Raw genomic sequence first — 18,897 nt, 5'->3', positions numbered from 1 at the left:
TGAGGAACCTCCATCCATAGCACATATTTACAGTTGCTATGTCCAATTTGGAAAGGAGTTCCTCAGACAGTCTGAGAAGCCTTAACGCCTGCAGCTTAGAATACCATAACAGTTTCCAACAAACTTTGATGCCTTTTAATTCTCTTCCCAATCTTTTTCAAGAACTTCTTAATCCAAGTCACTCTTGATTCCGTTATCTTGTTTTATTTTCTTCATAGCAATTATCACTATCTGAACTTATGTATTTATTCACTTATTTATTGTCTGTCTCCCACTAGAATGGGAATGGCAAGACAATTTTGAATTCATATGATTTTAGTGAAGCCACTGAGAGTTTTCTAACAGAATCAAAGACACATGTTATTTACTTACCTTAGTTGGAAAAGGAAATTTGGAAGGTTCTGTTTTGCATGGTGTATGAATAGCCGTTAGAGGGGGAGGCCATGAATGCGTCATCTCCTGAAATGTAATTATTACAGTTTGTTTTCAACCAGTTCAAGGATAAAAGTTACATAGCTAAAAACCAGATTTATATTATAAATGCTGGTTTCATGGTAGCTCCTCCAAAAGTATACATATTTGATTGGTAAGTATTAATTAAGCACAATTGTGTGCAAAGCACTATGGGGGCAGGAAACAGTAAGATAAATAATATACACTCCCTGGCTTCAAGAAGCGTGGAGTTAGGATGCCGAAACCTGTGAAATGTCACAGAAATCAGCCTGTGAACAAACACAAGGCACACAGTACAATGCTATTGAGGAAGAGCCGGCTGTGAGAGCTGTGACGGGGGTAATAATAAGAAAAGGAGGTAACACTGTGTGCCTGTAATGGGCCACCTACTGTGCTGTTTTACCTGTCTGTTCCTCATTTAGTACTCACAATGATATTAGGAGGTAGATACTGTTATTACCCTGACTCTGCGTAGGATGAAACTGAAGCACAGAAATTGTCCATTAAAAGTCACACACGTAGTAAGTAATGGACACACAGTTGCACCCTAGGAAGTCTGGCTGCAGAACCTATTAACTGATAGGAAGTTTTGGTCAGGTGGAGGAAATCAGAAGAGAGATATCAAAAGCACATGAAAAGGAAGACAGACAAGCAAGGCCATAAGTATGATTTCGTTCAATGCCTTCTGTTTAATCATATGCCAACTACATTCAAGTGGAGATTTGGATAAGATCACAATGTATATGTTAGAAGAGCAGGGGAAAGAGAGATAATCTGATTTAGAATAAGGAGGGAGTGTTTTATTTCTGGCATATAGCTCAAAGTAAGCCATCAGATAGACTGAGAAAATACAATAAATTAAAAGTGGTACAATTTTTAGGAATTTACTCTGTAGCTATACCCACATAGTTAGGTAAAAATACATGTTCAAGGGGCCTATGCTTAAAAAATGGAAACAACCTACATATCCAACAGCACAGAATTACCAGACAGTCATACAATGGAACACCAAGCAGACAGTAAAATGAGTAATTTTAACTACTGATAGGAAATCATGTCCACAATATATTGTTAAGTGATAAATACAAATCATAGTCTATGTGCTAGTAAATGCTCATATGTGAAAAAAAATCTCTGGCTACCTGTGGGCAACAGAATGACAGGAGGAGGAAGGGACATGGGCATGTGATACAGTCTATACTACCTGAACCTCATAAAACAGCCACCTGCACTGTAATTGCTCTTTATCTTCTTACAACGCTTTATTTTTCAATGGCATTTCATGTTCTCAAATAATATTACATAGTTGATTATTTCCAATATCCTACTCTAGAACATCAATTCAAAGGGTGCAATACTATCATTATTATCACCACTGTATCCGAAGGGCTTGATAATGGCAGGTGCTCAATTAGTAAGCCTTGAATTAATCTTTTTTTATTTTACAATAAACATGTATCATTTTTAGATTAAAACGTTTTTTCTTTAAGTTCATGATGGAGTTCCTAGAAACAGGAGAACTACAAATATCAAGAAAACATGAAGGCAGTCAGGACCAGAAGTTCCTTACACACTGCATACAGGGAAAGGAAACAGAAACTCATGCACTCTAGGTTTTCAGTGTGCATTTTACACTTCAAATACCAAAGTACTCTCAACAGAAAATCTATGTAACTCCATCATTAAATGTCAGAGCACCTATTAAACCCAAGGCCATGGTGCCAAGCCCTGTATATACAAAATGTATAATAAATGGTCAGTAACATCAAAGAGTAATTAAATATAAGAAATCTAAGATTCTTCCAGGTATTATATCATGCATTTTTGAGGATGCAAGAGAAAAGATAAATGCTGTTAAACTTTTTATATACATGGCAACTGAAAAATGCACACTATGTGAGATTCAAAGGAAAGACTTATTTTTGTGATCTGATGGTCTGACATGGGGGAAAGAAGGATTTCACTGGGATTCTAAGAAAAAAATAGAATCTATATATGACTGAAGACTAAGGAGAAACATATTTCACCAAGTTTACTTTAAAAAGGTAAAAGAGCCAGTAAGTACATGCCTTAGTGAAACCAATTTGGCAAAAGTGGTGAATCAACAGCGAAAGAGGTTAGAACCGGCCTATAGGAGGTCTAGAATGTTGAAGCTGGACACTATTCTTTCTATGGGGCTTAGAGACTCACTGAAAACTTCTAAAAAGGAAATTAACTTATGAAGACAATGGATTAAAGAGAGAATCTGGTAGCAATATAGATGACAGAGGAGAAGGGAGACTCAAGGCAGAAAGGCAAAGCAAGGACTGTATATTGCAATTTTTGAAGCTCAAGGTGGCAGAAATGGAAATAAAGGAATGGTATTTCCAAGGAGTATTCAAAGCGTACATGTAGTTTTGTGATTAAACAGAAAATGAGAGAAAATGAAGATTTTACACTTATAAGCACATGAGAATGGTAGTACCACTAATAGAAGGAAGTCTAATAAATCTGCCTTTAGACATGATGAATCTAAAAAAAAACAGGGAGAAATGCAAATGGACACACAACTACGAGGCAAGGAAGAGACATAAACCACAACCCAAGGGAAGCTAAGCAGGAGATAAAGACTGAACTGCTAATAGTTGAAGCCATTAACAATAAAGGAAAATTAAGACAGAGCAAAAAGAAAAGGAGAAGCTAGAAAAAAGGACCCATATTTAAAAGATAAAAAGGGCACCTGGGTGACTCAGTTGGTTGAGCACCCAAGTCTTGATTTTGGCTCACGTCATGATCCCAGGGTTGTGGAATCGAGCCCCATGTCAGGCTCCATGCTAAGGATTCATTCATTCTCTCATTCTCTCTCTCTCTCTCTCTCTCTCTCTCTCTCTCCCCCTCTCTCCCTCCCTCCCTCCCCCTCTCTCTCTCCCTCCCTCCCTCTCCCCAGACCCCCTTTCCCACTCTCTCTCTAAAATAAAAAATTTTTTTAATTTTTAATTTAAAAAATAAAAGAAGAGAAGACACAAAGGTTTCCAAAAGGCAGAGAATGAGACAAGGGTGGAAGGAAATAAAAACAGTGAAGCATAGTAACAGTCAAGGGAAGGAAGAATCAGGTTTCCAGAAGTAAAAAATAAAAATTCTTTAAAACAGCAGAAACAGCAGAGAACTCAAATGAAAGCTCCAATGAAGGGGAAGATAATGACCTTAGACAAACAGGTTCAGCAGAATGATAGAAGTATATCAAAGACTGCAGTGGGCTGAAGAAAGGAAGGAGAGAATAAAGTGGAGGCAGCAAAGCAAGTAGTCTTTCAGAAATATCCAGAGTGAAATGCACGTATAGACACAAAAACTCAGGAGCTTATGCAAAAAGTACAAGTAATATGTAACTTAACAGTTTTTCTCTATTGAGCCAAAAGCAGTCACTGTCACTCATTAATTTCCTGGACTTTCTCTTTTTCCGACAGACAACTTTTTCTTTTCCCAAAAGAGGAATACACATTTTGGTCACGTGTCACTTTTAAACATATTCCACTCAACACTCAAAATGAGCAATATTCAGAGGTCTTTCATTGTAGGATTTGACCAGTATGTACAGAAGAATTACAAAGCAAGTATTTTCAATGAAATGTTTTGACTGGTAATTACTGAGTTTTTTAGCACTTAAATTAACTGATCAGCCTTAGAAAGTGCAATTATATTTGCTTTCTTCCTCTTTTCAAGGCAAAGTATTAAACCTGGAATTTGCTTGACTTAAAAATGAAAAACAAACAAAACCAGTTCTTTGAGGGCAGACAGTAAACAAACCAAATGATTCAGAAACTAAGTATGAAAATAAGCAAAATAGAGTCAACTACTTTTTAAGGACATAATGAGGTTACGCATGTAAGCAATTTCCTGCTTCACATCCTTTGAGAAATATTGGGGAGAAGAGAGAAAAAGATAGCAGAGCATCATAAATAAAAAAGACTGAAACTATAAAAAAAAAAAAAAAATCAACAACTTACTTTAAGAATTTCATCCACACAGCTCACATCACCAGAAGCAGATGCCTTAAGAGGAAAAGAAACACACATTAAATTTGGAGTCATTTATTATTAGATTTGTATCATTTTTGTACAGATTTAACAATATTGCTAGAAAGTGAATTAAATTTAAAGACATATTTATTGATCCCACTACTCTAAATCACCACACTAATTAGAACCTTTGGACAAAGTTCCTTTAATGTCAATTTTTCAAGCTCTAAAAAATTTTAATCATCAACTGTACAGGATGTAAAGAACTTTGTATTTTTCAGAAGTTTTAAAAAGTCCTATCTTTCTTAGATTAGAAATAAATTTTTAAATGTTATTTTTCAGGTGAGAAACTTATCAAAAATTTAAAGTTTATTTATATACAAAATATTCCAAGATACTGAAATGTATCATTTCAAACAAAATAAAACCAGTATTACTGAAAGAATACTTGTCTGGGACAGAATGGACATTTTATATAGCTTTTCATAAATTATGGAAAAGTTGTTTATTCTAAAGCACAATCAGGAATTAGAGAGCTAGAGTGTGAACTCAAATCCACCTCCAAGGATCATGTCATCTGAAGAAAGAACCACTTCACTGTTCTCTTGCAAGGAGTGATTAGATGACACATGCCATGAACAAGTTTCCCAAGTCCATAGGAAAAATGTTTCAATGTTCTCAAAATGGCACCTTACCTATCCTTGATCCCTTCAACCACGTTTTAAGCTATAAACTATGACTTTCAGTTACTGACACTACTTTTGAAAATTTTATTTTAAAATTTACATTAAAAGATAAAACTTCTATTTCACAATGAATGCTCAATTTCTTTGGTTACTCTGATGCTTGGTATACAGTTATAATGCTGTAAATTTCAAACTACCACTACGAATTTAGAGCAGCTGCCTCAAACCTTTAAGTTTAACCAGAGAAAAGATCATGGAAACCAAACCACACAACATTACCAACTGGATGGATCCTCAAAAATCTTAACATTCCCTACAATGAACCACTGCCCACATCTCATTCATGAGTATCACAATGAGAAAACAAGTTAATTTTTTTAAACACAATATGTATTATTTCATACAATCAAAAGGAGGAAATCTAAGGTATTGATCTCATAGATCGTGCTTTTATTCTGTAACTGTTATTTGAATATTTCAAAATAGTGTATGGCATTTTCTCTACTGCCCAAGAGGGGAAGTTAACAGGTCTGTGGATCCACTTTAGAGTCAATGACAAGCCTTTTTTTAAACTTATATACACCTTCTCATTAAAACAGAGAGGGGCGCTTGGGTGGTTCAGTCAGTTAAGTGTCTAATTCTTGATTTTGGCTCAGGTCACGATCTCATTGTTCCTGAGACTGACCCCACATTGGGCTCTGTGCTAACAGCGCAACGTCTGCTTGGCATTCTCTCTCTCTCTCTCTCTCTCTCTCTCTCTCTCCCTCCCTCTCTCTGTTCCTCTCCCGCTCATACTCTCTCTCTCTCAAAATAAATAAACATTAAAAAAAAAACCCAACAACAACAGAGAGACAAACTGCTTCACAGAGTCGTAACAGTAAAAGCTCTAGGGGCGCCTGGGTGATTCAGTCATTTCAGTATCTGATTCTTGATTTCAGCTCAGGTCATGATCTCACGGTTCATGGGATCAAGCCCTGCAACGGGCTCTGGGCTAACAGCATGGACCCTGCTTGGGATTCTCTCTCCCTCACTTGCTCCCTCTCTCAAATAAACATTTAAAAAATAAATAGAAGTTTTAAATGTGTGACTTACATCCAATGGTTGCGAAGGTATTTTCAGCTTGGTAAGATGTGCTTTGCTACTGGGCTTCAGTTCGGTCATGCTGTTGCCATGGGATTGGCTACTGTAGTGCTCAGAGGACAGCTTTGGTTCCATGGACTCCTGTCCATCCATGGGCCGCACATAGGCAGTGGGTTTCTGTAACATTGAACTGGACTTTGACATCAATGAAGGTGGGAAAGACTGATTCGAATGTTGCCCACTTGAAAAAGGTACACGGGAAGGAGAATCCCAGTTTGCATCAGGGTCCCGAGGTGATTTGGAACGCTGATGTTCCTTGCTATGGTGATCATTCCCATGAGATCTGGAATGACTGGAGCTTAATGAAGAAACAGCCTGGGGTTTTCCAGGGCTGGAAGAGCGTGATTTGGAGTGTTCCGATCCATGCTGGCTTTTTTTCCGACTGCTGCTCCCACTACTGCTGTATGAGTCACGGTCGTGCCTCTGGCCACTATTAGTGCCACCACTGCCACCTGCACTGGTCCGCTGGCTACTGTGTCCACTCTGCAAGCCGGAGGACCGTTTCTGAGACTGAGAAGTACTGGGAGCAGGTCCTACTGGAGTCCATTTGCTACTCTGATGAGAGGTCCCATGTCTCTGTTCGAAGAAATTAGGATTCGATTTTTCATCTGCTGTTGGTGGTACTGTAGGCTTGGGAATTGCAACAAGCTTTGGTATAGATCTGTCTCCTATGAAATCCTTCATTTCATCGTAATTTCCAAGCATACTCTGAATACGACTTGATAGCTTATCTTCTTTGCTAGTCTACAAAAAAATTGCAAAATAAAATTACATAATTAGCACAACCAGAAATAAAAGATGCTTCTAAATGGACTTTCCAAACTTCAAATGCAAAGGGATTTTTCAAAGAGAAACCTCATGTCATATCTTAAGGTTAACATCTCAAAAGCAAACTCCAAACATATAATTTTTATAGTGACCAAAAAAAAAACCCACAACACTGAAAGTGAAAAACATTCATGCTAAAACACAAATATTCTAAAGGACATTGAGATATAGCAGCACTCTCAACAATAGCCAAATTATGGAAAGAGCCTAAATGTCCATCAACTGATGAACAGATAAAGAAATTGTGGTTTATATACACAATGGAGAACTACATGGCAACGAGAAAGAATGAAATACGGCCCTTTGTAGCAACGTGGATGGATCTGGAGAGTGTGATGCTAAGTGAAATAAGCCATACAGAGAAAGACAGATACCATATGGTTTCACTCTTATGTGGATCCTGAGAAACTTAACAGAAACCCATGGGGGAGGGGAAGGGAAAAAAAAAAAAAAAAAAGAAGTTAGAGTGGGAGGAAGCCAAAGCATAAGAGACTCATAAAAACTGAGAACAAACTGAGGGTTGATGGGGGGTGGGAGGGAGGGGAGGGTGGCTGATGGGTATTGAGGTGGGCACCTTTTGGGATGAGCACTGGGTGTTGTACAGAAACCAATTTGACAATAAATTTCATATACTGAAAAAAAATAAATAAAAATAAATAAATAAATAAATAAATAAATAAATAAATAAAAATAAAGGACACTGAGAAATATGTAGAAAAAATTCCAGAAGGGAAAAAAATCCAAATTTCACCAATAAATATATTGGAATAGTAGTAAACATCTTTTGAAAAGTAATGTGCCTTTATGTCATTCAGTTCTAGGTCAGCTGCTGAGCCAACACTCATTATTTTAGCAATCTAGGAAAACATTGTATTACTTAAGAGTTCAACGTTACAGTTAGAAAGAGAAACAAAAATTTAATGAAATGAGTTATATCCAACTGACATTTTTAAAAATTTTAATTTCTTCTGTTACTGTGACTAACAAAAGTCAACAAAAAAATTAAGAATGGAAAAGCCATTGATAAAGTTTCAAATATTAATTCTATTAATTCTGACCAACAAACACAAGTTTTGAAGTCAATGGTACACACTTCAAGTTTTGAAAATCATTCTTGGAGGGACACCTGGGTGGCTTAGTCAGTTGAGCATCCAACTCTTGATTTCAGCTCAAGTCATGATCTCACAGTTCAGGAGATCGAGCCCCACCTCAGGCTCTGTGCTGTGTGGAGCCTGCTTGAGATTATCTCTCTCCCCCTCTTTCTCTGTCCCTACTCTGCCTGCAGGTGCACGCGCTCTCTCTCTCTCTCTCTCTCTCTCTCAAAATAAATACATAAACACTTAAAATTAATACTAAAATCATTCTTAGATAATAAAGTCCAAGAGGTCTACAAGCTTTAGGACTCATTCACGTTCATACACAAGAATGAGAGTAAGCTTACTGATTACATTAAAGAAGAAATCAACCACTACTATTTATTTTGAGATTGGCATGAATTGATAATAACTTTAGATTATGTGAAAATCAGTCTGACTCCTATTAAACAAGAAAGGCAAATATATAGACAGCATCGAGATCAGGAATCAAATCCAATTCATTACATTGTAATTATAAAATAAATGGTAGTATGATTTGAAGATTCTGGACCAATCTCTTGTTTTTTCCAAAATGTCTTTAATCTCTAATTCCAAACCCCAGGTTTTGTGTCACACTCATAAATGATGTCAGTATAACCTTAAAAACTAAAAAAATGGCTTCTACAGATCTCATAAATGGCTTCTACAAACACCAAATGTTTTAAGAACAAAGTCAAACTATGTGTTATATTTATATTTCATCAGAAAAAAGAGTTTAATACACTCTCAATCTCATACTGCAAACCCACAATGGTCATTACTGTGACAATATATACTATTACAGCCACCATACATAGCCTAAGCCTTTAAAAATGTAAGGCTAGATCAAATGAAAGCCAAAGGCAAATCAAGTATTAGAGACATTTATGGCCACTACAGCTATGTTAGAGTCAATCAGAAGTGATATGTACTGTTTTATGCAATCCCAAATCAAGTACGATGATAGCTATAAAAATAGCAATTGGTTCAATTTATTGAACGTCTCTGACAACATGCTTTTAACGTAAATTGGAATCTGGTAATTAACCACATAAAAAAGAAAGATAACTTAGTATACGGTAACAGAAAAAGGAACCAGACTGATAGTGAAAACACATTTATTCAAACATACTAATAGTCATTGATACTTAGTTAAATAAGTAAGCAAATGGCAAGAAACAAGACAGACACAAAGAATATCTGAAATAAGTGTCTTTGATTGATGTTATACCCAAAGAACCTAGGAAACAGCAGATGACGCGTACCCATTTACAAAATATTAATTTAATTCAGAAAGGTGAAATGTCTGCCCAGGGTTAGTGGTAAAGCCAAGAATATAGAGATAAATGCTTGAGTTAATCCAGACCACATTTAAGACTATGAGATAGCAAAGGGGAGATGGAAGGAGGTATGGGTTTGAGGACAACTTTAGGATGCTAACAATACTGTTTCTTGATCTAGATACTGATTATATAAGAGTGTTCATGTTGTGAAAATTCTTTCAGCTAAAACACTTGTTTTGTGTACCTTTCTGCATGTTATACTCCAATGACAAGTTTATCCCCAAAAAGGACATTCTGATTTAGAGGAAAGGAAAAAATGTTAAATGGTATACATATTAGTAACTCTTTCCTACTATAAAAATTCAATTTTAAACACTTTCTTCAAAGGAAAACTGTCACACTACTGGCGGGGGGGAACATTCAAAGGACAACTTACAACTTTGTATGGCTCAGCAAAGAGAGGAGAGCTAGGTGGGAAGGCGTCTTCGCCCTGCTGAATTTCCTGATTCCGCCTTTCCCGTTCTTTCATACGCAGCACATTTCGGTCTTCACGGTTCATGTTGCTAAGAAGAGAAACACAATCTTTGTATTACAAAAAGAAAAATTAAATGTTCTGTACTCACTTTGTGAGTTTAAAGCTTCAATCAGAGATTCCCTTTCAAGTTCCAAGTAATAACAGGCATTAGTGCTGAAGCTGGGTACTGGTAATGGTTTTACTAATACCAAGTGTCTTGCATAGCTATCGAGACAGGAAACACTAGCCCAGAGTATTAGGATCCACCCCATTGAAACATTTAACCTCATCAATTTTTAAAGAACTCAGCTAGCTAAAAGTCAGCTAAAACTTATGGAAGGTAGTACTTAAACCCAAATCCTTAGCATTTCCTATAAGCCTTTCATGGCTTCCTCTTCAGAAATCTAACTATTCTTTACCATTAGAGGCACACAACCCACTCCCACCTACCACTCCCTTCTCCCAGGTATCCAGTGCTTTTCTCTACTTTGCATCTCCTTATCTTGATTCCTTTTTGTCTCAAACACAGCTTCCTTGGTGTCCATCCTTATGACAGTTTGACCTCGCTTTGCTGTTGCTCTAGATTCCCTAAAAAACGACATTTCTGCTCTAAATACATTAATATTTCAATTAATACCTCAATAAATGGCAGGGGCACTGGGTGGCTAAGTTGGTTAAGCGTCCAACTTCGACTCAGGTCATGATCTCACAATTTGTGAGTTCGAGCCCCGCATCGGGCTCTGTGTTGACAGCTCAGAGCCTGGAGCCTGCTTCAGATTCTATGTCTCCCTCTCTTTCTGCCCCTCCCCTGCTCATGCTCTGTTTCTGTCTCTCAAAAATAATTGTTAAAAAAAAAATACCTCAATAAATGGCAAAACTGAGGCTTTCAGCAATAGAATCTAAAAATAACTTGGGTTAGTAATAGTAGTCGAAATTGTACTGAAAAAGAGTCAGTCTTTTGGAGTGGAGGGGAAAATGAGGGGGTCATTTCTATAAACATTACAGCATTTTGTATTTTCACTAGGAACAAAACAAAAGATGAATTAAAATTTTGTAAATGGGTACACATTATCTGTTGTTTCTTAGGTTCTCTTTCAGAGATATTTGCCTCTCCCTTGTTTCTTGCCATTTGCTTGCTTAGTTAACTAAATGTCGTTATTTATAGCAGCAGGGACTTTTGGTTAACAACGTAAAAGATGCTGAGCCCCGGGACAAGGTATTACCAGAGACTCTGCAACATTCTTCCCTGGGGATAGAGTAAATCAGCTATCCTGGTTTTATTTAAAGGGAGTAGGGAATCCTGGAAGACACCAAAGGGAAAAACCAGATGGTATGTGTAGAGCCTTTCTAGCCTTATACTTCATAAATCTAATCTAATCAGAAAATTGAAGTAAATCAAGATGGGAAATAAATTATAATTGTAAAATTAGAATGGACAGCAAAACCAATATATTCTTGAAGATTTTTATAAGTGGTCAGAACAGTGCAAGTAAACATGCAAAAATAAAACTTTGTGATTGGCACAATTTAGTATCAAAGTAAATTAATGTTCAAAAAAATATTCTAAATGCTCGAAATGTGTATTAAGGTGTTTCTATGTGTACAATATTCTAATAAACTTAGACAAGAATATAAGCTATTTTGAGGTACTGAAGTAATATGTGCTTTCTTTGGTCTCCCTGGTACTTAGTACCATACAGAACCACAAAAAGTATTTGATTCTTTCTTTAATAAATACCAGAAAACATCTACACTTCAGTATTCAGAGAGCGAAACCGAAGAACATAATATTATTCTACAATACACTTGAACCAATTAATAAGTGTATATCACTAACAATCAGGTTTCAGAGACAACGCTATAAACCTTTACACCTCTTCATATGGTGCTACAGCATATGAAGTGATCTGTATCCTAAGAGTCTAGGGAATGTGTTAAATACTAATTTCCTTACACTTCCTGAATTCAATTCCTGAAATATTTTTTTAAAAAAAGAAATGCCTTCCCTAAACCATGATTTAATTAAAGTGCTAAAATAATCATGCAAAAAACACCTGTACATTTATTACACAAATAGACATGATTCCCACAATAAAAGTCCTCCAATAATCCAATACAAAAATGTTTTCTTAAACAATGTAAGTCATCCAACTGAATATTCCCTTTTAATAAGACTGCCAAGAAGCAGAACAAAATTAAATGATTGCTTATAAGAACTAATATCCCAGTTATAGCTCTTATTCTCTAATTTTTTTTAACTTTTTTAACAGTTTATTTATTTTGAGAGAGACAGAGAGAGCAAGCAGGGAAGGGGCAGAAAGAGAGGGGGAGAGAGAGAATTGCTAGCAGGCTCCATGATGTCAGCACAGAGTCCAACGTAGGGCTCGAACACACAAACCGCAAGATCATGACCTGAACCAAAACCAAGAGTCAGACGCTTAAGTGACTGAGCCACCCAGATTCCCTCAAATTTTTTTCTGATCAGCCTTACTTTCACATCTAATTTATTGGATCCACATTTGTTCCTGTGTTTTTGAACATCAATACCTCTGCCTAAGATAAAGTTTCCCACAAACAATAATTCCAGTAATCTGAGCTCCCTTAAAATTAACATGAAATTTAAATATAAGTCAATTAGAAGTATATCTCTGCTGCACAGGCAAGCTATTATATAGCATATCCCTCAGGAGATTTGCAACTACCAGAATGAAAAAGTATTGTTAAAATTAGCAAATTGCTACATCAAAAGAAAATCTGTGGGACTACCAGATAAAATAATTTTTAAAAGCATAATAGCAAGAAGAAAGGAGAGTTCTCTAAATTTTTTAATTGCTTAAGGTAAACTGTTCTTAAGTACCTATCAAGTACTTATGTTAAGTTGATATGTTTATTTCAAACAGCATTCTATGATATAGCATTCATTGTTTCAAGATTGAGCAAATGAGTAAATATACCAAGACTTCTAGGGATCCAGGCATGTTACTATGAAAGAAGAGAGATTATAAATATAGAAAGGAATAAAAAGAAAAAGAACCTTTGAGGACTAGGAACTAGTAGCACTACAATGAACACAGGCTTTTATTTTAAAAATCTGTATCTATATCTATCTGCCTGCCTGCCTGCCTGCTTGTCTATTGAGAGGGTCTCCAGCTCTGTTCACTGAAAGCGTCTGTGAGCACTGACATCCCAGAAAAAAGAAGCACCTTCAGTACCCAAATTCTGATTTCTAATATCATTTCCTAAGAAAATGGAACAAGACTTCTTGGAGAAATAGCTCATTCCAAGGCTACAGCAGATAAAGTACAAACAGACCTTAAAATATCTTGTTTTAACAGCAAGAAAATGCACAAAAACAGATGGGGACATATGAAAAGGGCATGAGAAGCAGCCAGAAGGTGCTCCCATCAGTCAGATTTAGAAACATGAGCATCAAAATAAAGACAAAAATGGAATATAAGCAAATGAACAACAACAACAAAAGAATCCCTCAGTCTACAGTAATAATAGCAAAAAATAAAAGAACGAGAAATAAAGCAGGGAGTAAATGCCTTCTTTATAGAACAATGTCAACTAATCAATATAGAAGAAATAAAAGAATTAGAAAATCACTTTTTTTGTGAACACTGAAGTAATAATTGAGACCAAAATCACCAATAGGTGCGCACCTGGGGGGCTCAGTAGGTTGTGCATCTCACTCTTGATTTTGGCTCAGGTTATGATCTCACAGTTGTGGGATTGAGCCCTGCTTAAGATTTTCTCTCTCCCACTCCTTCTGCTCCTCCCCTGCTTGCACACGCATGTGTGCTCTCTCTCAAAAAAACAAAACAACCATCAGTGGATGCTAAAACCACTGGGGAAAAAATTGGGGGGAATAGAATATTCAGTATGACCCCATAGACCATTAATTGGAAAAAAAATTTTTAATATAGAGAAGTAAACAATACCCTTAATCAAGTAAATCAGAGTTAACATTATCAATAATGGGATAAAATAACATCATGTGTGGCACTAAATGAGGCACTAAAGACATATCACTACCTAGGTATTCTTTCTGCTAAAAATTTAACCTGAATCTAATCAGGAACAAGCAGACAAAACTTAAGTTGAGAATAATTCTGCAAAATTGGCCTGGACTCTTCAAAGATGTCAGTATCATGAAAAGAAACACAAAAAGAGGCTGGGGTTACTTTTATACTCTTCTATATTCAAGGAGACACAACAACTAAAGGCTGTATGTGATTCTTCATTTCCTAGACACTAGTTCTGGGGAGAGAAAAATGGTTGTGAAGGACATTATTGGGAAATTTGAGTATGAACAGTATTTCAGATAATCCTATCAATGTTCAGTTTTTGAACTATGAATATTGTATTTAGTAATGTAAGAGAATGTCCTTGGTTCTTAGGACGTACACAGCATATGTGGGTGAAATGTCATCATCGTGTCTGCAAGTCTAAAATGGTTTAGCACCCATCTAAATATAGATCTAGCATGTGTAGAGAGTGAATGAGTGAGAGAAAGTTTGTGTATGTGTGTATGCAAGCGTACATGCACACAGGGAGGGTGGAAGAAAGGAGGGAGGGAGGGCAGGAGGGAAAAACAGACAAGAACTGAACAGTAGAGCAGGATCGGCAATTACAGTAAAAATACTGACAACTGGTACATCTAGATCAAGGGAATACAGACATATGTTATACTTTATTATATAGGTTTGAAATTTCCTTTAATGTTTATTTATTTTGAGAGAGAGAGAATCCCAAGCAAGCTCTACGCTGTCAGTGCAGAGCCTGATGAGGGGCTCAATCTTACAAACCATGAGATCATGACCTGACTTGAAATTAAGGGTTGGACACTTAACAGACTAAGCCACCCAGGCACCCCTGAAATTTTTTAAAATAAAACATAGAAGGAAAAGAGTGATAAAGTTTATACAGGAGAGCACTAAGGGTACTTTCCAGCATTTTCACCCTTGGAATTTACTATCAAACTGTCTCTTCTCTAAAGATTAAAGTATTTCTCTCAAAGACAGATACCATATGTTTTCACTCTTATGTAGATCCTGAGAAACTTAACAGAAACCCATGGGGGAGGGGGAAGGGAAAAAAAAGAAAAAAAAGAGGTCAGAGTGGGAGAGAGAGCCAAAGCATAAGAGACTCTTAAAAACTGAGAACAAACTGAGGGTTGATGGGGGGCGGGACGGAGGGGAGGGGAGGTGATAGGCTTTGAAGAGGGCATCTTTTGGGATGAGCACTGGGTGTTGTATGGAAACTAATTTGACAATAAATTTCATATAATATAAAAAAAAAAGTATTTCTCTCATGTCTAACATGTGCCCCCCCCCGCTTCATATTTCCAAGTTCAAAATGATCATCCAAATCTCCTCAACTCGTCCTCTATGTCACTGTTTATTACACTTGAGAAAGTGTAATAGCATTCTTGACTAACAGGGGACACTACGAACATGCCAACTTTCAGTTCCCCTAAAGTAACAAGGGTGCCAACCTAAAACAAGATATTAATATTAAACATTAAGATATTAATATTAAACATTAATATCTATTATTTATTAAATCTATTTATTAACTTAATAAATACACAAGCATCTATTATATACTTAGTACTGGATAGAGAACAAGAAGAATTTGTCACAGTAGATAGTAAAACTTACTATAAAGTCATCACCATTATCAAAACAGCATTGTAGTACACAGAAATGAACTAACTGCTCTGCAAAACAAAACCCAGAAATAAACTCAAAGATACATCAGATATTAACAGTTAAAAAATCCAATCCAATGAGAAAAGAATGTTTTATTTAAAATCTTCTTGGGGCGCCTGGGTGGCGCAGTCGGTTAAGCGTCCGACTTCAGCCAGGTCACGATCTCGCAGTCCATGAGTTCGAGCCCCGCGTCGGGCTCTGGGCTGATGGCTCGGAGCCTGGAGCCTGTTTCCGATTCTGTGTCTCCCTCTCTCTCTGCCCCTCCCCTGTTCATGCTCTGTCTCTCTCTGTCCCAAAAATAAATAAAAAAACGTTGAAAACAAAATTTTTTTTAAATAAAATCTTCTATTTACTAACAAGAGCCAAGTATTTTTCTAAAATGACACAGTCATTAAAATGGTAAAGTGATGTTTCAAACTCAGAAAAAATAAACCCTTTAATCAAGCAACCTTACTTGTGGGGATATAACCCACAGAATTAGCAGTACAGCCATAAGCTACAAAGATGTTTAGTGAAGCACTTCTGTTAATGGTAAAACAACTGAAAATAACGAAATGACCAAAAAGAGAAAAAATGGTTAACTAAATAGTTAAACCACAGTTTTTTAATAATAAACAAATGAGGCAGGTCTTTGCCAATGAACTTGGAGGAATTTCCATAATTGCTGCTTTGTGAGAATACATAGATGCGACACAACGTATAGTATGACTGATCATTCTTTGTTCAGGGTAAACTAGAATTGTTAGGTGTTGAGTATATCCATAAGAATTAGATTCAACTAACTCGACTAACATCAGAATGTAACAACTAATATTCTCACAAGCTAAACACCAGGACACTGAAATGTGAATATACAGTTTTCGTATATAAAACATAGGATGTCTTCCTATTTAGCTATCTCTTCTTTATTGGTCCTCAGCAAATGTTTTGGCTGTTCATATAAACATGAATAAAGAATATTCTTCCACCTACACATTTTCAAAAGAGATAAACCTTGATGGTTTTGTTTCTCCAATTACAAAAGCAATACTGTTTGCTCAAATACTCTTTGCTCAAAACTTAATATAAATTAGAAATTAAAAGTCATCAACAATTTCACTTTCCTGAAATAATACTGTGAGGAGCCACATACAATCATACACATGAAGAAATTATTACACACACGATTCTTATTTAGTAAACAATGAACATAGTTCCACATCAATACATATGAATTTTCATTCTTTTATTGACTGTATAGTATTTGTTTAACCAGAAAGCCCCTGATAGATTGTTGGCCTATATCCAGAATTTAGTATTTCAGACATTACAGTGAATGTGTATGTATGTGAAACTATTGTGAGGGTACATGCTATATCGCTTTTAATTTATATCACTAAAGTGCTTTCCAAAATGAATGAATCGGGGACACCTGGGTGGCCCAGTCAGTTGAGCACCCAACTTCAGCCCAGGTCATGATCTTGTGGTCCATGAGTTCAAGCCCCACATCAGGCTCACCGCTGTCAGAGCAGAGCCCACTTCAGATCCTCTGTCCCCCTCTCTCTACCCTCTCCATGCATTCCCTCTCTCTCTCTCTCTCTCTCTCTCCAAAATAAAACATTAAAACACACACACACCAGGGGCGTCTGGGTGGCGCAGTCGGTTAAGCGTCCGACTTCAGCCAGGTCACGATCTCGCGGTCCGTGAGTTCGAGCCCCGCGTCAGGCTCTGGGCTGATGGCTCAGAGCCTGGAGCCTGCTTCTGATTCTGTGACTCCCTCTCTCTCTGCCCCTCCCCCCTTCATGCTCTGTCTCTCTCTGTCCCAAAAATAAATAAACGTTGAAAAAAAAAATTAAAAAAAAAAAAACACACACACACACCAAAAACAAACAAACAAACAAACAAGGATGCCTGGGTGGCTCAGTCAGTGAAGTGTCCAACTTTGGCTCAGGTCATGATCTCAAGGTTTGTGGGTTTGAGCCCCGCATCGGGCTCTGTGCTGACAGCTCGGAGCCTAGAGCCTGCTTCAGATTCTGTTTCTCCCTCTCTCTCTGCCCCTCCCCCGCTTGTGTGCTCTCTCACTCTCAAAAATAAATAATAAACATTAAAAAATTTAAAAAAGGGATACCTGGGTGGCTCAGTGGGTAAGGCGTCCGACTTCCACTCAGGTCATGATCTCGCAGTTTGTGAGTTCGAGCCCTGTGTCAGGCTCTGTGCTGACAGCTCAGAGCCTGGAGCCTGCTTCGGATTCTGTGTCTCCCCCTCTCTCTGCTCCTCCCATGCTCATGCTCTGTCTGTTTCTCAATAATAAGTAAATATTTTAAAAATTAAAAAAAAAATTAGGGGCGCCTGGGTGACTCAGTCAGCCAAGGGTCTGACTTCGGCTCAGGTCATGACCTCACGGTTTGTGAGTTCAAGCCCTGCATCGCGCTCTGTGCTGACAGCTCAGAGCCTGGAGCCTACTTTGGAGTCTGTGTCTCCCTCTCTCTCTGCTCCTGCTCACATTCTGTCTCCCTCTCAAAAATAAATAAAGATTAGGGGCGCCTGGGTGGCTCAGTCGGTTAAGTGTCCGACTTCAGCTCAGGTCACGATCTCGCAGTCCGTGGGTTCAAGCCCCGCATCGGGCTCTGGGCCGATGGCTCGGAGCCTGGAGCCTGCTTCCGATTCTGTGTCTCCCTCTCTCTCTGCCCCTCCCCCGTTCATGCTCTGTCTCTCTCTGTCTCAAAAATAAATAAATGTTAAAAAAAATTTTTTTAAATAAAAAAAAATTTAAAAAAAAATAAATAAATAAAGATAAAAAAAAAAAGACTGAATCAATGGACTGCCTACCAACAAAATAATGAGACTGCCATTTAATCATGCCATTCTCAATCCTAGGGCATGAGTCTTTTTAAACTGTGTCACCAATCTAAGAGGGAAAAAATCCAATTTCATTTGTTTATTTCATTCATTCATAAAATACATGAGCCTATCCATTATTGCTAGGCACTGGGCTAGAAGCTAGGGATAAAACGGAGAACGACACATACAGTTCTTGGCCATCTTTTTTTTTTTTTTTTTTTAATTTTTTTTTCAACGTTTATTTATTTTTGGGACAGAGAGAGACAGAGCATGAACGGGGGAGGGGCAGAGAGAGAGGGAGACACAGAATCGGAAACAGGCTCCAGGCTCCGAGCCATCAGCCCAG

The 18,897-nt window shown here is 37.2% G+C and overlaps 1 protein-coding gene across 3 annotated transcripts in view; it reads right to left on the bottom strand.

Moving 5' to 3' along the window:
* AFF4 (ALF transcription elongation factor 4) overlaps nucleotides 1–18,897 on the bottom strand; it is a 100,743-nt gene that overhangs the window by 57,001 nt on the left and 24,845 nt on the right. For 2 of the 3 annotated variants that reach the window (XM_025923630.2, XM_086704192.1), the window contains exons 2-5: nucleotides 9,937–10,063; nucleotides 6,227–7,018; nucleotides 4,437–4,481; nucleotides 373–459 (exon numbers count right to left, since the gene is read on the bottom strand). In XM_025923630.2, the coding sequence (XP_025779415.2) occupies nucleotides 373–459; nucleotides 4,437–4,481; nucleotides 6,227–7,018; nucleotides 9,937–10,059 (1,047 nt within the window). In that variant the 5' untranslated portion in view covers nucleotides 10,060–10,063. The remainder of the gene's footprint in view (nucleotides 1–372; nucleotides 460–4,436; nucleotides 4,482–6,226; nucleotides 7,019–9,936; nucleotides 10,064–18,897) is intronic. The other variant, XM_086704199.1, reaches the window with a different exon arrangement.

Source organism: Puma concolor, chromosome A1 (assembly GCF_028749965.1).
Source record: "Puma concolor isolate L17-30 chromosome A1, mPumCon1.1.hap2, whole genome shotgun sequence".
Taxonomy (NCBI): domain Eukaryota; kingdom Metazoa; phylum Chordata; class Mammalia; order Carnivora; family Felidae; genus Puma; species Puma concolor.
This window is presented reverse-complemented; position numbering and strand designations above follow the sequence as displayed.